The sequence below is a fragment of the Denticeps clupeoides genome, chromosome 16 (genome assembly GCF_900700375.1).
Source record: "Denticeps clupeoides chromosome 16, fDenClu1.1, whole genome shotgun sequence".
In the NCBI taxonomy this organism is placed as follows: Eukaryota; Metazoa; Chordata; class Actinopteri; order Clupeiformes; family Denticipitidae; genus Denticeps; species Denticeps clupeoides.
In genome coordinates, this window is record NC_041722.1 from 16,905,919 (window position 1) to 16,921,704 (window position 15,786).

The 15,786-nt window shown below is 43.8% G+C and overlaps 1 protein-coding gene across 8 annotated transcripts in view; it reads left to right on the forward strand.

Annotated features, from left to right (window-relative positions):
* Window positions 1-15,786, forward strand: part of pmfbp1 (polyamine modulated factor 1 binding protein 1) — a 143,208-nt gene that overhangs the window by 32,084 nt on the left and 95,338 nt on the right. For all 8 annotated transcript variants that reach the window (XR_003742703.1, XR_003742702.1, XM_028955972.1 and 5 more), the window contains one exon: window positions 9,412-9,503. Coding sequence is in view for 6 of the 8 variants with exons in the window: in XM_028955972.1 (XP_028811805.1) it covers window positions 9,429-9,503 (75 nt within the window). In the remaining 2 variants the exon portion in view is untranslated. The remainder of the gene's footprint in view (window positions 1-9,411; window positions 9,504-15,786) is intronic.

A 15,786-nucleotide genomic window follows, 5' to 3' on the forward strand; every position in this document is an offset into this window, starting at 1 on the left:
ATCTGCGGTCCTTAACCGCCCCCTCCCCTACTCCAACCGCCGCCTGTGCCCCCGCCACCAAGTTCCAGCATGTCTGTGATTTGTGTGCCATCCCCACTCTCCTGTCTCCCATATGGGCGCCCACTGGCCGCGCCATCCATCTCCTTGGCGCAATCGTTGTGAAGGTAGATGAATCGCAAGATGCGCCCGTCCTCATGCCCGCATGGTTGTGCTCGGTTCTTCTTCCTGTTTCAAATTTTTTTATTTTTTTTCTTTCCCCCCAAGAAGTTTGTGGCGCTTAAATTCCGTTTGCCCAAAAGCGACTTTGTGATCCTTAACGCCTTCCATGGGATCCTTCATTTTTCTGGGGTTCAGATCGTTAACATTAATTATAAAAAAGAGACCAAAAAAAAAAAAAAAAAAAAAGACCTTTAATTAATTCCTGTCTAGCCGGCTGATTATAATTTGCCATTTCATTAGTATGCATCCTCATGTTTGCTGATTCTTTCTCTTTTTTTCCCACTCTCGCTGTCTGTTGTGGGTGGCTTGAGTAAACAGCTGCCGTGGAGCCGTTGGCACGGTCCCTCAGGTCCTTCCTTCCAGCCTCCCCGTCTTGATAAGGGTTGGTGATTGGCAGCGATGGCGGCGGCGGTGCCCAGGGATGGGGTTTGTTTTTTCGGCGGAGGCTGGCAGACGGCGTGACGAGGTGCGGGGTTGTGTTGAGGAAGATTGCGTGACTTGAAGGGGGAGGAGGGTTGGCACCTGCTTCACACCCCTCCCCTTCCACATAACAGATCGTCGCTTTTGTTTAGTTAGTTTTTTTTTTTTTTTTTTGGTGTGTTGTGGCTTCATTTTGTTTGTAATCCATTCTGCCCCTTTCATCAAATCCGTTGCATTAATTAACAGTGCAAACTTTTGTCCTTAATTAGTCGCCGCCATCATGCCATCGTCCTTTTTTTGTTCTCGATCCTCTTTGTCTTTGCCAACCGACCCGCAACGGGTGCACTGTTGTGCATTTCGTTGTTGTGTGCCACCTTTACGTCCCATATTTTTCTGTGACAGATGCCACCCGATCACTCCTGGCCCCGCGCTCAACAAACATGGCCGCTACGTAGCCTCCGCATTGGCATCGTTTCGGAGAAGAGCGTCTTTCGTGCTAATCCACAAACGTTGTCCATCGCTTGTAAACATGCCGCTTTCGTGCTAGTCCTTCTTCCGAGAGTGTGCCACAGCTGCCAGAGAGCAGGTTGGCATGGCGTCTGCTGCCTAGCTGGCTGGCTGCCTGCCTGGCACGGTGGAAAGCGCCCGGCGCAACAAAATGGAGAGAGGGAGAGGGAGGACGCGAGAAGAAGGTACTCGCTGTTGCCCCACCCACTGGTGCCCTGCTGTCCATCCCTGGGCACTTTCACAGCCCGAAGTTTAACTGCACTAGTCTCCTCTCCTGAGCATCTGTCTTCTGTTCCAGTCCCTGGAGATAGATTCCATTCTCGCTCACCACCCCCTGGCATCCATCGCGGTGGTATCGCCCACCAGGCAGGATCTGAGGAGAAAAAAAAGACCAGTTTGGCGTTCTTGTTTCTAAATAACCCCCCGCCCACTTTATGGTGCCAGTCGGTCCCTCTGGATGGCTCAACCCACCAAGAGATTCCTCTGGGTACCCCATTGCTTCATGCCATCTGGAGGCATCTTGGTCGACCGTACCCTTCCCTGTTTGTTTTGCGCTACGGAAGTTTAGCTTAAGGCTCAAACTGGCGCTGGCCACCATGGCGGGTGTCCTGGTTCTGAATGTCGTAGCGAAATAAACATTGCAACCCAATGTCCCATATTGTCTAGACATTTGCAGCCAAATGGCATGGGACCCCCCGCGTCTCCCCGCCACGTCTAGCCGAGTGCCCCTGAGAGCGAACGCCGGCGTGCCTTGGCGCTACCACTGAATGGATGGCACTGTGCCAGCTTCAGACTGCCACCATCCGCATATGCAGCTTGTTTCCTTCGCTTACCCACCCCCCTCTTTTTCCCTGTCTCTCTTTTTGTACCCTCGCCTCCGCCTCTTCCAGATTTCCTTCTCCAACCACACCCCCCCCCCACACATGCCGCCTCTACCCTCCTCTTTTTTTTGTGCCATAAGCCTGACATTAATTAACATGCGGCTTAATTGATTCCGAAAAAAGCTGATGAATTACTCTCAGCGCCTCTGCTAGGCTGGCTACGACTGCCACCGCCACGCGCCGGCGTGCCCAGCTGCCCAGCCCGCCCGCCCGCCCACCTGCCTGCGCTCCTGCCCGCGTACCCGCTTAGCCTGGCACCGCGGACGCCTCCACGTTGGCGGCGGCGGCGGAGTGTGGGAGCCCTGCGTCCCAGCTGCTCCTGGTGTCGGGCTATAGACCTGAGCGAGCACTGGGAGCATCTCAGCCTGCTTATTGGACCACAGCTGATCGCAGTTGACGTTCTGCTGTCTGATCCCTCCGCAGGATGTTGCAGTGGCGTTCCGTTATAAATAATCAAAGTCCTTCTGCTACCACCTCCCACCCCCTTCTTTTTTTTTTTTTCCCATCTACACTTCTCCTCCCTCTTTCACCCTCCCGTCCTTTTCTTTCCCTCCCTCTGTCCCTCCTCTGCTTCTCGCCTCCTTTCGCTCGCCGCAAGTAAAGTACACAACTCTTCCTCGCCCGTCATGAGGCACTCACACTGCTCACTTTTTGCTCGTTTGTAACAAAGTTCAAGAACACCAACATTAACCGAATAAAGAAAAAAGATGCGGACGGAAACTTGCAACGACAAATGATGCCGCGCCGCATTGTTTTTCACTTCCTGTGTGTATCGTGCTTGGGTTTAATTGTGTGTCATCGCATGTCATTAGACGTTACTCCAAACCTCGTCGCGAATTAACCAGAATTAGCGGCGTCCGTCTTATTTGATTAGCTAATTATCACGGCCGCGCCGCTTTCGCCCGTTGGTCTTTTTTTTTTTTCCCCATCCCTTTATCACGATGACGAGCGGAGACAAGGTTAAAAAAACGGAACAACGCAAACCGTTTTTTAATTTTTTAATAACAGTCAGCCCCCCCTCCCCTCCGCACGCGCACCATTCTTAATTAGTGCAACTGTTGTTCACGCCAGCGGGCGAGGGGGGAGAGGAGCACGCCGCTATCGTTGCGATGGCGTTTCCCTTTTTTTAATTATTGTTGTTTTTTTGTTTTTTTATTCGCCGTCACCGTCCGCTTCCTCCAATGGCTCGTCTGCGTTTGTGCGGTTTGTGGAGTTCGTACCAATCGCCTTCCGAACAACCAGCCTACTGCCGACCAGTGCTGGCTTGGTCCAAGGATGTGTGTGTGGGGGGGTTTGCCATTCGGGGGGTTGCGGCGCGTGGCATGGCGGCGTGCTGGCACACCTCTCCTCGGGTCTCGCCGCGTCCTTTTCCCCATCGTTCTCACCCTTTTTGTTCTCCCCCCCCCCCCTCCTATTATTAAATAAAACGGCGCACGAGGCAACAAGAGGAATCCATTATGCAGATTGGAGAGATATTTGCATAATGTCTTATGCCAGGAATATGCAAATGAAGCGTATAATTTATGAGTGCCTGCGTCTGTCTCCGAGTGTTCCCATAACTTACAAAGAAGACCGTTTTTTTTTCCTTTCTTCAGATTCTCTTTTCTATTCCGCCTCTCTCTCCCATTTCCCCTCCTCTGCAGACTGGCATGGACGGGAGCCACATGCCTGCCCGAGCTAAAAAACGTACCCTCGCCGCATTCTGTGTACCATTGCAGGGTGGGAAAAAGCCGCCGGTTGGGGCTGGGTGGGGTGGGAGGTGTGGAATAAGGGGCACATTAATCCATCCCACAAAGGGAAGGGTGGCAGAAGCTAATTCCCTAAAACAACCCGAGAAACGAATAAATTAAAACCCGCCTGTGAGAAAAGGGAAAAGGGTGTGTTTTCATGCAAATTTTTTTTTTTTTTTTAGGTAGGGGCGGTTTGTTTGTTCTACCCTCTTCGTTAACCCACCCAGTAGTCAACCCTCTCAACTTGCCCACTCGTTCCAGCTCGTCTGGTGGGGCAAGCGGTACTTTGCCGGTCTTTGGCTGGATAGCGGCGTATGCATGGGCACAGGAGAAGAGAGAGCGAGAAGGAGGGCGAGAGGGAGCGAGAGATCTGCATACAGAAGTGCGAAGCCGGATCTGAAGGCATGCGTGCGCGATGCTCTTCCCGCTCCCAGGAATGCCAAGCCCCGAGTGCCCAGCCCGCCGCATCCTCGGCACTGCTGCCCGCAGGAGCACCGGGAGGGAACCCGCCTGCCTCCCGAGTCCCGCCTCAGACGCCTTTTTTGTCATGCCACCTCATTGTACTCGCCGGCCTGGTTTGCATACTTGATCCAGGGCTGATCTCTCCAGTGGCACGCTGGCGGAGAGGCGGTGAGCGCGGGAGTTAAAAAGGACGCTGGTGCTGCACTGGAGTCGGTTTGGGAGTGGGGAGGAAAAGGATTTTTTTTTTCCTGCGCGAGGCCTGCTCGGAGAGTAAACTTTTTTAACCTTTATTTTTTTACCGGAACGTTCACCGCATTTCACCATGGGAGTGTGTTCTCAGCAGACGGAGGTTGGCACTGCCATCATCTTGCTGGAAGTTGATGGGCTGACAGGATGGACATTACACTGCTCTGTACTTGCCTTTGCGGTGTGGTGTTGGTGAGCTTGGGACATCTGGACCTGGACCCCAACCACACCGGGAGTCTCACCGTGAGCGGCGCGTGGTGCCGCTGGTGCCACCTGGATGGCTGGTTTACGGTTCGATACATCCCGACGGGGACGGCTTGTATGGGAATGCGTAGCGGACTGGGGGCTGCTGGCTGAAATCTGCGCTCGTGGAGGCGGGCGGTGCTTCCCGGTGTTCCGCGCTTACGAGATCTAGCCGACGCTGGCGTTAATTAAAGTGGCAAGATCATTATCTACGTCTTTTTAATTCTGCACACTGTTCTGCCCTGGGACTGCAATGTGGTCTTCTTCGCTTTCTGCATACTGGAAGAGCAAAATGCGGTGTTCTCTTTTCACCTCGATTGCGGACCGTAGAACGACATTATAATTAAAAATTATTTTGGGATTCGCAGTAGCGGTTCTAATTATGCGACAAAGACATTTCACTCTTTGCATGCATACTAATGAGCGCGGTTCAGCACAGACATTAATTTGGGAAAAGAAGTCATTAAAATAAACCTGCAGATGTAGCCTCATCAGGTCATGCCTAAATCGGGTAATTAATCTTTTACGTTTTTTTGATCATGCAATATGATGTGATTGCTACAGTGCTACAATATGGCATTGCAGGTTCAACAACGCTTGCAATAACATAAAAGGAGGATGTTGCTTTGTGTTTTTGCTGTAATTTAATTTATTTTTTTGTCATGAGGCGTGAATGTTCTGTGATTATTGCCTTTTTGAACCAAAGTGAAATATGCTGAATGAGAATAAAACCTTATGATACCTCAACAGGATATTTTTTTCTGCCCGTTTGTAAAAAAATTTATCGTTTAGCTTAATTTAGTGAATGTACTTGATTCAAGGCCTGTAATGGAAATAGGTTGGAAAATATTTTTTTTTAAACCTGCCGATGGAATACTTACACAAACAAATATAAATATTTTTTTATTTCATAATAAATATCTAAATACATTTGTTGCTGATATTTCCTCTTGATTTGTTTTTATTTTATTAGTTTTTAATTAAGAAAAAGGCTTCAGTTGAAATTATTTGTGCCTGTTGTGGTCTTCTACACCCTATTGCTTGCCTGTTGCCTTATTTTTGACATACTTTGTCAAATCACATCTTCAAAATGAATTGGTCTTGTTTGTGGCTACAGTGGGATTTTATTCCAGTAATGTCTCCTGTTCCATTTACTCTCATCCTTACATCTTGTGCCTCTATAGCTATTACAGCCCCATTTATTTGTATGCCTGGGACAGCCAGTAAATGCTATGAGGTCAAATGGTTATGCAGCAATAATTACAGTAAAAGGTTAAAAAAGGGAAAATTATTTTCATTTCTAACGGGGAGCCAACAAACTTTTAAAAGTCCTCCATGGCGTGGTTAATGTCCGGAGGTTGTTTGCCCAGTGCTCTAGTGATACAGTAAGAGGCTGAAAGGCTTTTATCCTGAACCAAAACGTAATCACCGTCCGAGTACACGACAACACAAGTTTAAGGGCCTGTTAATGATAGAGGCCCGTAGCGCTGCTGTGGGTCTTGGGTTTGAAATTCTGTATTCAAGGATGAATACGCTCTGCTATGCTGACCCACAGTCGCAGATTCAAATCCCTCTCACTACCACTGCGTTCGTCGGCAAGATAATGAACTCTGTCCATGTAGCGAATTGGTGAATGTGTGTGGGGGTTGGAGAAGAAGCTAAGAAGAAGTAAACTACATTAAATGCACAGAGGCCAAGGTCCACCTTCTATAGAAACGTTGCTTTTTTTGCATTGAAACATTTAATGCAATTCGCTCTGCAGCTTTGCGGTTCGCACATCAACGTTGTTGCTGTTGACATAGACATTATTTCACAGTCACATATAGTGTTAAGTGCTGCTGTCAGTTTATTTAAGTCTTATGTACTGGCACATAAAGAGAAGGCGCTAATGAAAAAATGCACAGTAGCCCTGCGCACAGCGGCAAAGAGCTTTCCGAAGCCAGTTCATTTGTTAATTTAATTACTCTTTAGTATAGATTCCAGGTCGTTTGATCGTCTTAGTCAATCAGTGGTTGTGTTTAAAGCTTTTTATTCCCTTTCCCTGCGGCAGAAACGGACTCGTGGAACAGCAGGATGTGAAATAACAATTAGCGGCTTTGTGACGAGTGGGCGTCTGTAAGCAGCAAGTGGGTGAAAGGTGCTCTTTGTCTAGAAACGAGCTTCAACCTTTGTACATTTATCTGCAATCAAACACAGTCCCCCCGTGGTCCCTTACACAATGCTGTTGTGTAATTGTCCGCTGTGTGAATCCAGCAACAACTGTTTTCCACCTCCACCCTCATTAGTTCCTTTCTTTGCGTCTTTGCTACTTTCTCTTTTGTTAAGCACAGAACTGAGTTTTGTAAGAAGCATTATTCACATTGAATCACATTGAAAAAAAATTATAAATAATTAACACAAATAAGTGAGATATGCGTGGGCTTGTCTACGCATCTAGTGCTTATTTCCTATTCACACAGATTCTTTTTTGTGTGTGTGTGTGTAGCTAGTAAGGCATAATGAATGTACAGACATCACGCGCCGTCAAACTGAATTGTGGGTCCAGCACAAAGTTACCAAACATGTAGCACCAGCCAGTCAAGTCAATTAGCAGCCGATCAGGCAGGCTCATGCACTGTGAATGCGCAGTAAGCATAACAGATTCAATTTATTTAAATGTGTTGCATATTAATCACAGTGATCAACTTGCTAATTTTGACAGCCCTAATTTATCAGACTTGAAAGCTAATGTATGTTGCTCTGGATAAGGGTACATACATACAAGGCCATAAATGCAAATGTAATAACACCACCATGGCAGTGATTATATGAATAGAATTAATAGAATTTTAATAAAACTTTTACATTCAATGTATTGTTTTGTTCTTTTAAAATTACACCAGTGTGGCAATGATTATACTTATATTAATAGAATATTAATAAAACTTTAACAATGTGTTGTTCTTTCAGCTCACTTCAATGAAACAGAATGCTCACTCTTTGTCACCCCTCTGTAATAATGTCACTTGGAAAGGACTCATTTCTTCCCAAGGTCCTCTTTCATAAATTTGGTGGTGCTGAGTTACAGCTTCTGAATCCCGGAGATACAAACAGGCCCTGCCATGAATAATGGAGAGCTGGTGCAGAACCCAGCACAACCGCCGCTCTTAACGTAATCACATGATTGCCCAACCACCGTACTCATTTTCCGCGAAAATCTTGGATGGGCTCGGAATTGATCGGCTGCGTTTGTGAGTCAGTGTGTACCTGTGTGTGCAGTCGTCTGCAAATGAAATCTTCCATTTACTTCTCCAAATGGTTGCCCATAATCTGTAGCTTGTGTGGCAGAGCTGTGATCTGTATTCTGTGCTCGGCGTGAAGGACTGGTGATTCTGGCCTTGCCCAGTCCTGATAAAGCCCAAACACTTATCACACATGATTGATTTGTTTACTTCTGGAAGACTGGCCCACTCATCATGTGTCTTATCCCTCAGTGTGGCTTCTGATGTCTCTCTCTCTCGCCGCCCCCCCCCCTCTCCCTGAATTTCTTCCATCTATATCCAGGTATTTTCAGCCCCTGTAAAAAATAAGGGGCAGTGGTAAACCCAGTGGGTAAGGAAGCGGAACCGTAATCGGAAAGTTACCCGTTTGAATCCCAATCTGCCAGGGTGCCACTGAGGTGCCACTGAGCTCAGCACCGTCCCCACACACTGCTCCCCGGGCGCCTGTCATGGCTGCCCACTGCTCGCCAAGGGTGATGGTTAAAAGCAGAGGACACATTTCGTTGTGTCACTGTGTGCTGTGCTGCAGTGTTTCGCAATCGCTTTCACTTGTTTTACTTTCACATGCAATCACCAGTCTTACAGCCACCCCAGTGCTTGATATGCTGATATGGTCCACTTTTTCATTATGGAGCCCAGAGTTAGTTGTCCTGATAAGTGCAGTCTGGAACCCCATAAAGCACCATTAGGGTTTACTATTGCAAGAGACTAAACCTTTTAGGCTAAAATCCATTGAGTTTCTATAAGATTTACACTAAAGGTAAAAACACATTTATAGGTCTTGCATTTTTACATTATAGAACAAAACCGATGACACATGACCATTAAATTATGCACATGTGAGGTTATGTAAAAAAACAAAAAACATGGCAAAAATGTGAACATCTGACTTGCTCCAAGAAATATATGTGCTGTGATGGCAGCATTTCACACTCTTGGCTTCTCTTGACCACCTTACGTTAGACAACAGGGACGGTTTCTAATAGGTCTGCTGAAGGTTTATGCTGAACTCTTTCGTATCATTCACTCAAAGCAGTCATGAATGTAAAAAGAGGCGACTCTGAAAAAACAGATTCATCAAACATGCTTCACTTTCTCCTGATACAACAAATACTACATATGTTCCATCTTAGTCTCCATAACCATCACAAGAGTATATGCGTCCAAATTTTTGACTGGTATTGTATATGGGATTTGATTAATGTCTATACAATTTTAGATGGTCATAAATTACTCTTGTTTTATTAGCCAGCATTGTTGTCATGGTGATGCTGGGATCAAAAGCTTAGATGAACTTGTTTAACACAATGTCATATTGCGTTATAAGAATAACAATTTGAGCATTTTATAATATAGGGATTTACTGATCATGTCCTATCATCTGTCATATCACTCAGGGTTCTTGGTGAATGCTGATACCTTTTATTCTTTTTAATTGTGTAGAAAGAGGAGATAAGGGCATGGAGCCGTCCCATCATGCTTTGCTTCATCAGCTCAGAGAGGTTTCTCTCTCTCTTCAGAGGTCCAAGACAAGAGTGAGTATCCAGCGTTAACCCCTGACTTTTCAAATGGTCTCACTGGCATGTTTATGGTTTTAAAGAACATGGTGTATCCCAGGAAAGAGTCCCTTTAGCCATATTGGTGACAAATATTGGCAGTGTATCACATAGTAACATGTTGAGAAAAGCCTTGCTGTACTACAGTATATCGACCTATATTTCCTAACTGTAGTATTGAGTTTTTATCCAGAGCATGAATGGCTCACACACTCACAGACACACACACACACACACACACACACACACAGAGTTATTGCCTGTGTGCACAGTTCTAACATGCACAGCTGCCCTGGGGGAGGCCAACGCTCCGTTAGGTAGTTATGTTAACGTCGCACACGTGCCATAAACACCAGTCTGAGCAGCGAGCTGAATAATTCACACCGGGAATGGTAATTAAGGGCGCCTCGTACCGGATTCTCCATAATTTATTTCAGTTAAAAGTCCAGAGCCCCTTCTGCTCCGCCACGAGCAGTGGCTGATGACGCCGCGTGCGTTGAAATGACATGATGGCTACATCCGGATTCACTCGCGTCATTGCACTTAGCCTGGAGGCACCACTGGTGCGGGGGTATATGGGGGGATTTGCTGGTGAATTGGCACAGCACAATTCTGCTGGTGCTGCTAACAGCGGGTAAAAGGTGAGTAAAGGTGGTCTAGGTGTAAAACACATAACTGTTGTCTGACACTCACTTTACCTTTACCAATTTACCTTGTACAAACATATCAGTTGAAATACATACAAATGCATAATACCCGAAATACATAAAAATACCAATAACAAAAAGTTCTAGTGCTGGCCACTGGTATCTACTTTACAATGCAAAGTGCATGATAATGCATCATGTATTGATTCAATTATTATTATTATTATTATTTTGTTTCTGTTTTGGAATGTGCCCATAAATAAGCAATATGTAGTGTAGTAAATCTTAGTAATGTCATAACAACACAGTCAATATAAACCCGCTTAATATTGAGGACATCACCGGGAAAGGAAATATCACTGATATCATTACATCTATCTTCTGCATACTTTATAATAAATAGCTCACAAACAGTGCTTTCCATTATTATTTTTTATTGAATGCATCAATATACATTTCTGTTGTTGTTGAAGTAAAACAGCTGAAGACATTTTCTTAATAATCTTAATGATCTGATTCATGAAATTGTCTTTATGTGGTAAATGGGGTGGAACTGAGGTACATACTGTTGGATCCTTTGTTTTCCCACCCGACGAGTTGTTACTGCCCGCACCCAGAACTAGAGGAATGTATTATTTGCCTATTTTACTGTTGCTAAGCATTGGTTTACATTTGTGTCTTGCTTTACATTCCTCTTTAATCTAAATTAAGCAAACCAAACCTTGAAATAGTCTGCTCAGTTTTTATCTTCAGCTAGTCAAAATTGTGAAGAGAGATGGAGCAAACAGATGCAAGTATTTTATCCTTTCACTGTATTTCGGTACACATGCATTTTTGACTAACAATGGGTTTATGTCAGACGTGCATTAGTGAACACAGCATGCCATTAGAACTCAAGTAGTAGAGGTGGTGGTGGCCTAGCGGGTGAGAAAGCAGACCCAGGTTGCAGGTTGTGGGTTCAAATCCCAAAGCACCAAGGTACCAATGAGGTGCCAGTGATGGAAGTAAGGGTTAAAGCAGTGTGCTGTGCTTGCTGTGTATCATAATCATTAACAGCCATTCCCAGCTACCAGAGTCATTTACATCAGCAATGTCTGGACTGGAGTTTTGATCAATCCAAGGACAAAACAATTAGTTTTCTTGCAAACATTAGGACCTTTCTAAATGACCGTACACTTTTGTTTAAATCTATAAGTGTATGTGCTCAATTTTTTTCCTCATTATTTCAAAATACAGGTTTATCCGATTAGATTGAATTATTTAAAATGTGCTAAAACTGATGGTAATTTGGGTAAGAGTCTCAATTAGTTTTTGATAGATGCACATGCCAAAGCTTTTAGACTTGTCAGCTTCTGAGCATGGTGTGGTATTATAGGGAATATTGATTGTGCATGTTTAAAAAGTGGCTTAAACTAAGAAAACGGCTTAAAAGTGCACAGCTAATTAGTCACCTGTCAATAATTGATGCGAAGATTTATGCTGCGAGGCCCAGAGCCCGTTTGATTGAAATTACTGGTTATCGGAGAGAATCTGTTTCTCCCTTTTTTTTCTTTCCATTTCTCTCATGTATTCAGAAGATAGGAAAGTGAATTAAACCAACTGAGCTCTTTATGATGACTGAGAATCATTCAGTCTTAGCAGTCTATCTGTGTCATCGGTCACAGAGTGTCGCATTATTTACCAACAAAGCAGTGTTGCTGCATTAAAGCGGAGCAGTCAAATGGTCAAATTGCATTGCCTTTGATTGACAAGTGTACTGAACAAATATTCCAGTCAGAGACTGGAGACTTTCATGCTTCCTAAATCTACCTCACTCTGACACTTACAATATAAGAAGTATAGTGCAGTAAATGTTCCGGTCGCTTTATTTCATGGTGTGACTACACACCTATCCATATCAGGCATGTTCCAACCTAGTTCCAATCACATTATGATTATGACTATTTAAATCATCATGAGATATAGAAATATATTCCATCATTTGTGAATATGAGCATAGATTTGGGTATAAAAATTTAATGTGTGATTCATCCATGTGCCAATCCAAATTTTTTCCACTGTAAATGGTGTAATGGGCCGTGCCCCAAAACTTTGCATTAGGAATGGAAGACAGCGGAAAAGGATAATTTCGACCTCAGAAATAGACCTCATTACAACCAAGGTACATATGAGTGAAACATAAAATAACATAAACATAACATAAAATATGAAAAGATAATTGTAGCATACATGTGTCTGTAATATTGCATGAAACGTTCCTAATTGTTCCTAATTTATTGATATTGATAGATCCATGAATCATATGTCATCTATAATAAACATAATCTGAAATCTGGTGGCTGCTTATTATAATTTATCTATGATGTAAGTAATTCTCTGACACAGCTTGATTTCTTCTGCTGCAGAACGATTCTGCACTGTCAGGAAAGTGCATACATGATCTAAGAGCTGGTGTGGATTTTAGCATATTGTACGTTCACGTCAAAACTAGGTAAATCCTGTAATTGGTGTTGAAATGATCGTGAACCTGTTTTTCTGTCTCATGCACATTTGAAAAATGAGGACCATAGAGAATATGGTGGTACAGCCTTAACGCCTGCTTTCTTCAACCCCGAGAACAGGACCTGGAAGGGACAACATGTTTATCTTGGCTACTGTGGTCATGACTGAGGATATTGATGCAACATATTTGATGTCATCACCAAAATCAGCCGTTTGTCACAATAATGCAAAATAAACTATATTTCATGACAAATTCCAATAGAAGTGTTTCTCATGATTAATGCAGAAAAAGAGTGCACACACTCTTTGAGGAGGGCACATGTGTACCACTCATCATCAGCAATAAATTCCAGAACTATTGAGCTGACTATTGCATTGATTATTACTCAACCTTTGTAGACACCATTCTGTTACCTGCCCATCAGCATGGTTTTTTGTAATTTAGATATAAATTTGTTTTGTACAGTGAGGGACAATGGCTTGCTCTTGTTTACATCGATTGGGATCAGTACAGCAAAAGACATGGGGGTTGATGATGATTTCATATGACAGAATGGTGACGGCAGATAAGGGCTCATGGAAAGATTAAAAGAGTGAATTCCTCAATGATGTGATTAAATAAAGTCTCGTTTGGGAGTTTTTTTTCATTATCATGTATGTTCTAGAGGCAAGTGGTTTCATAGACAGTCAGCAGGGTTACAGCAGACCCACCAGCCAGCCAACCAACCCTCTAGGTTGCCGCTTTTGCACAGTGTGCTCCGTCGGCTAAAGGCACTCGTTAAAAGCTATAACTTATCTCACGTTTGAAGCTAATGGGAGGAATACTGGCCGCAGTGAAAAATAAATTACGCTTCCCTCCCCATTCCCTCTCTCTGGCTGGCCTTCTAACCTGCAGCATAATATAGCATCGCTGAGAGTACACGCTACAGATCCCAGGCATTAGAATTTATCTGTGCGGCAGCACGCTGACTGATGCATTTGAAAATAATGTAGTGGAGCCGGGCATTACAGAGACCCTGGAACTAATGGACAGCTCTCGCCTGTGGCCGCCACTGTATATCATTTAGTGGACCCACCTCATCATAATCCAGAGTCCAGGGTCTCTCTCCCTGTCCTTCCTCCTTCATTTCTTAATGTGTCCACCTCTCTCTTCCTTTACTTCTTACACTCTTTGCCGAAATCTACTGGTCTCTCAACAAATTTGTCAATACCCACAAATATCATTTTTTTTGTACATTGCAGAATAAACCCGAAGGCTCAATAAAATACAACTCAATAACACAACAGCAATAACACATGATGTTATGTAAAAATTAAAAAAGCTATATATTTTCTGTATATTCAGAGTAGCCCCATTTCTTAATTTGGTGCTTGTTTCTAGTGTAACATTAATATATAAAACAAGAAATAACCTTTAGAATTATTTCTAGTACCCCAAACATTATTTATAATGATGTGTTTATAAGCTGAGTTTAGAATGGAAGGAGAGCGATGATTGACAGTTCTTGCACATACCACTTCCTGTTTCAGGATGATTTAAACCTGTGCTCGTTAATATGTCACGTGAGAAAACATCATTAAAGACAGCATTTCTTTCCTCAGTATTTATGTGACTACTGAGGACATCTTTGCACAAACAAGCGAGACCCATGCTTAGCATGCTGTGCTGCACTTAGTTCCCATAGTTTCCATATCCTGCATAGAGAAGGTTTGCCTAAACTTTTGATCTTTTAGTGTATTTGCATACATATGCAAATGTTGCTAATGCACTGATAGCGTTTGTTGTCTATGCTGTAATGTAACATACATTTACATACATTTTAATATTCACATAGGACTGAGGATGACCTTGAGAACCTCAATGCATTTGCACAATATAGAGAAATCAATGTGGACAGGCATTTTAATTATGGAGTCAAAAATCAGACATCCAGAAACACGCAGTCTCCATACATGATCTTTGAGATGTGAAGAACATAACTGTAGCAGGATGTAGTCATTGTTTGACAAATTTTAGCCCCGCTACAGGATGAAAGGGGTGTGCAGCAGTTCTGTATTTCAATTCTGATTAAATTTTTCCATCTCATAAGCTGTAGCAGAATGCTGATGAACAAATAACTTCTGGAAGAACTGTTAAAAGTAGCCAGTGCACATGCTTATTCTCCCACTCCCACCCATGAGGCGGCTAGGGACCTGATTGGAGATGCTAATGGAAACCTTGACAGCATGGAGGAAAGATTAAGCAACACTTCAAAGTTGAGGTATTTTCACACCTTAGTGATTTTCTAACCCAGGTCAGCCTGGAAGTTCTTATAGATGTGCATAAAACATCGTTGGTGTGCATTAATGATGAGTATCAAGGTTGCAGTGTTGCAGCCCCACCCTCCCCAAAATAAATGAATTAATAAAAAAATAAAGATAAAACAGAATTGCAGACATGTATAGCTGTTATCAATACGCAAGTGTGTTTCAGTTTTTAGGAATAATGTATTTCTCCTGCTCCAAGACTTCCTACTTCCTTTCGCTGCTGCCTCCTCCATCATTTTCTTTCATGGAGTTCATCTCCGGTAACTGTGGTCAGTGCGCACTTAAAAACAAATCAAGGTAAAAGAAGACGTGAATTCTCTCTGCAGAATGGACCCGAAGGCCATCCGCAGACGGTAGGAGATAGGATGCTAATGAGAGAGAAGAAAGTACTCTCGAAATACTCTTCTGCATATTCACAAAGGTGAGGAAAAGATGAAATTAAAGGAAATGAAAATCATCAATAATCATGTGATGGTTTGGTTTTGTTCTGAGATATAAAACAGCTCTGGTTTGAATGATGGAGAGGTGGAGAAGAAGTGACAAGGGAAAACACCTTTAAACCTTTTCTCTGTTTTGTGACTAGATTCTGTTCAGACTGTTCCTCTCTCACCACCTCGCCATAGACCAGTCTGATTGGGTTCCAGGACTGGCATGACCTGGGGCAGCTCCTCAAAGCTCAGTATGATGATGAGCCATGAATGCAGCGCCTTGGTCTCTTGCTCGAGCCTTGATTGGAAATTCATAGAAAAGTTAATGAAATTAAAGCTGGATGAAGTGCGCTCTGGGTGGACAATGTGGATGTTACG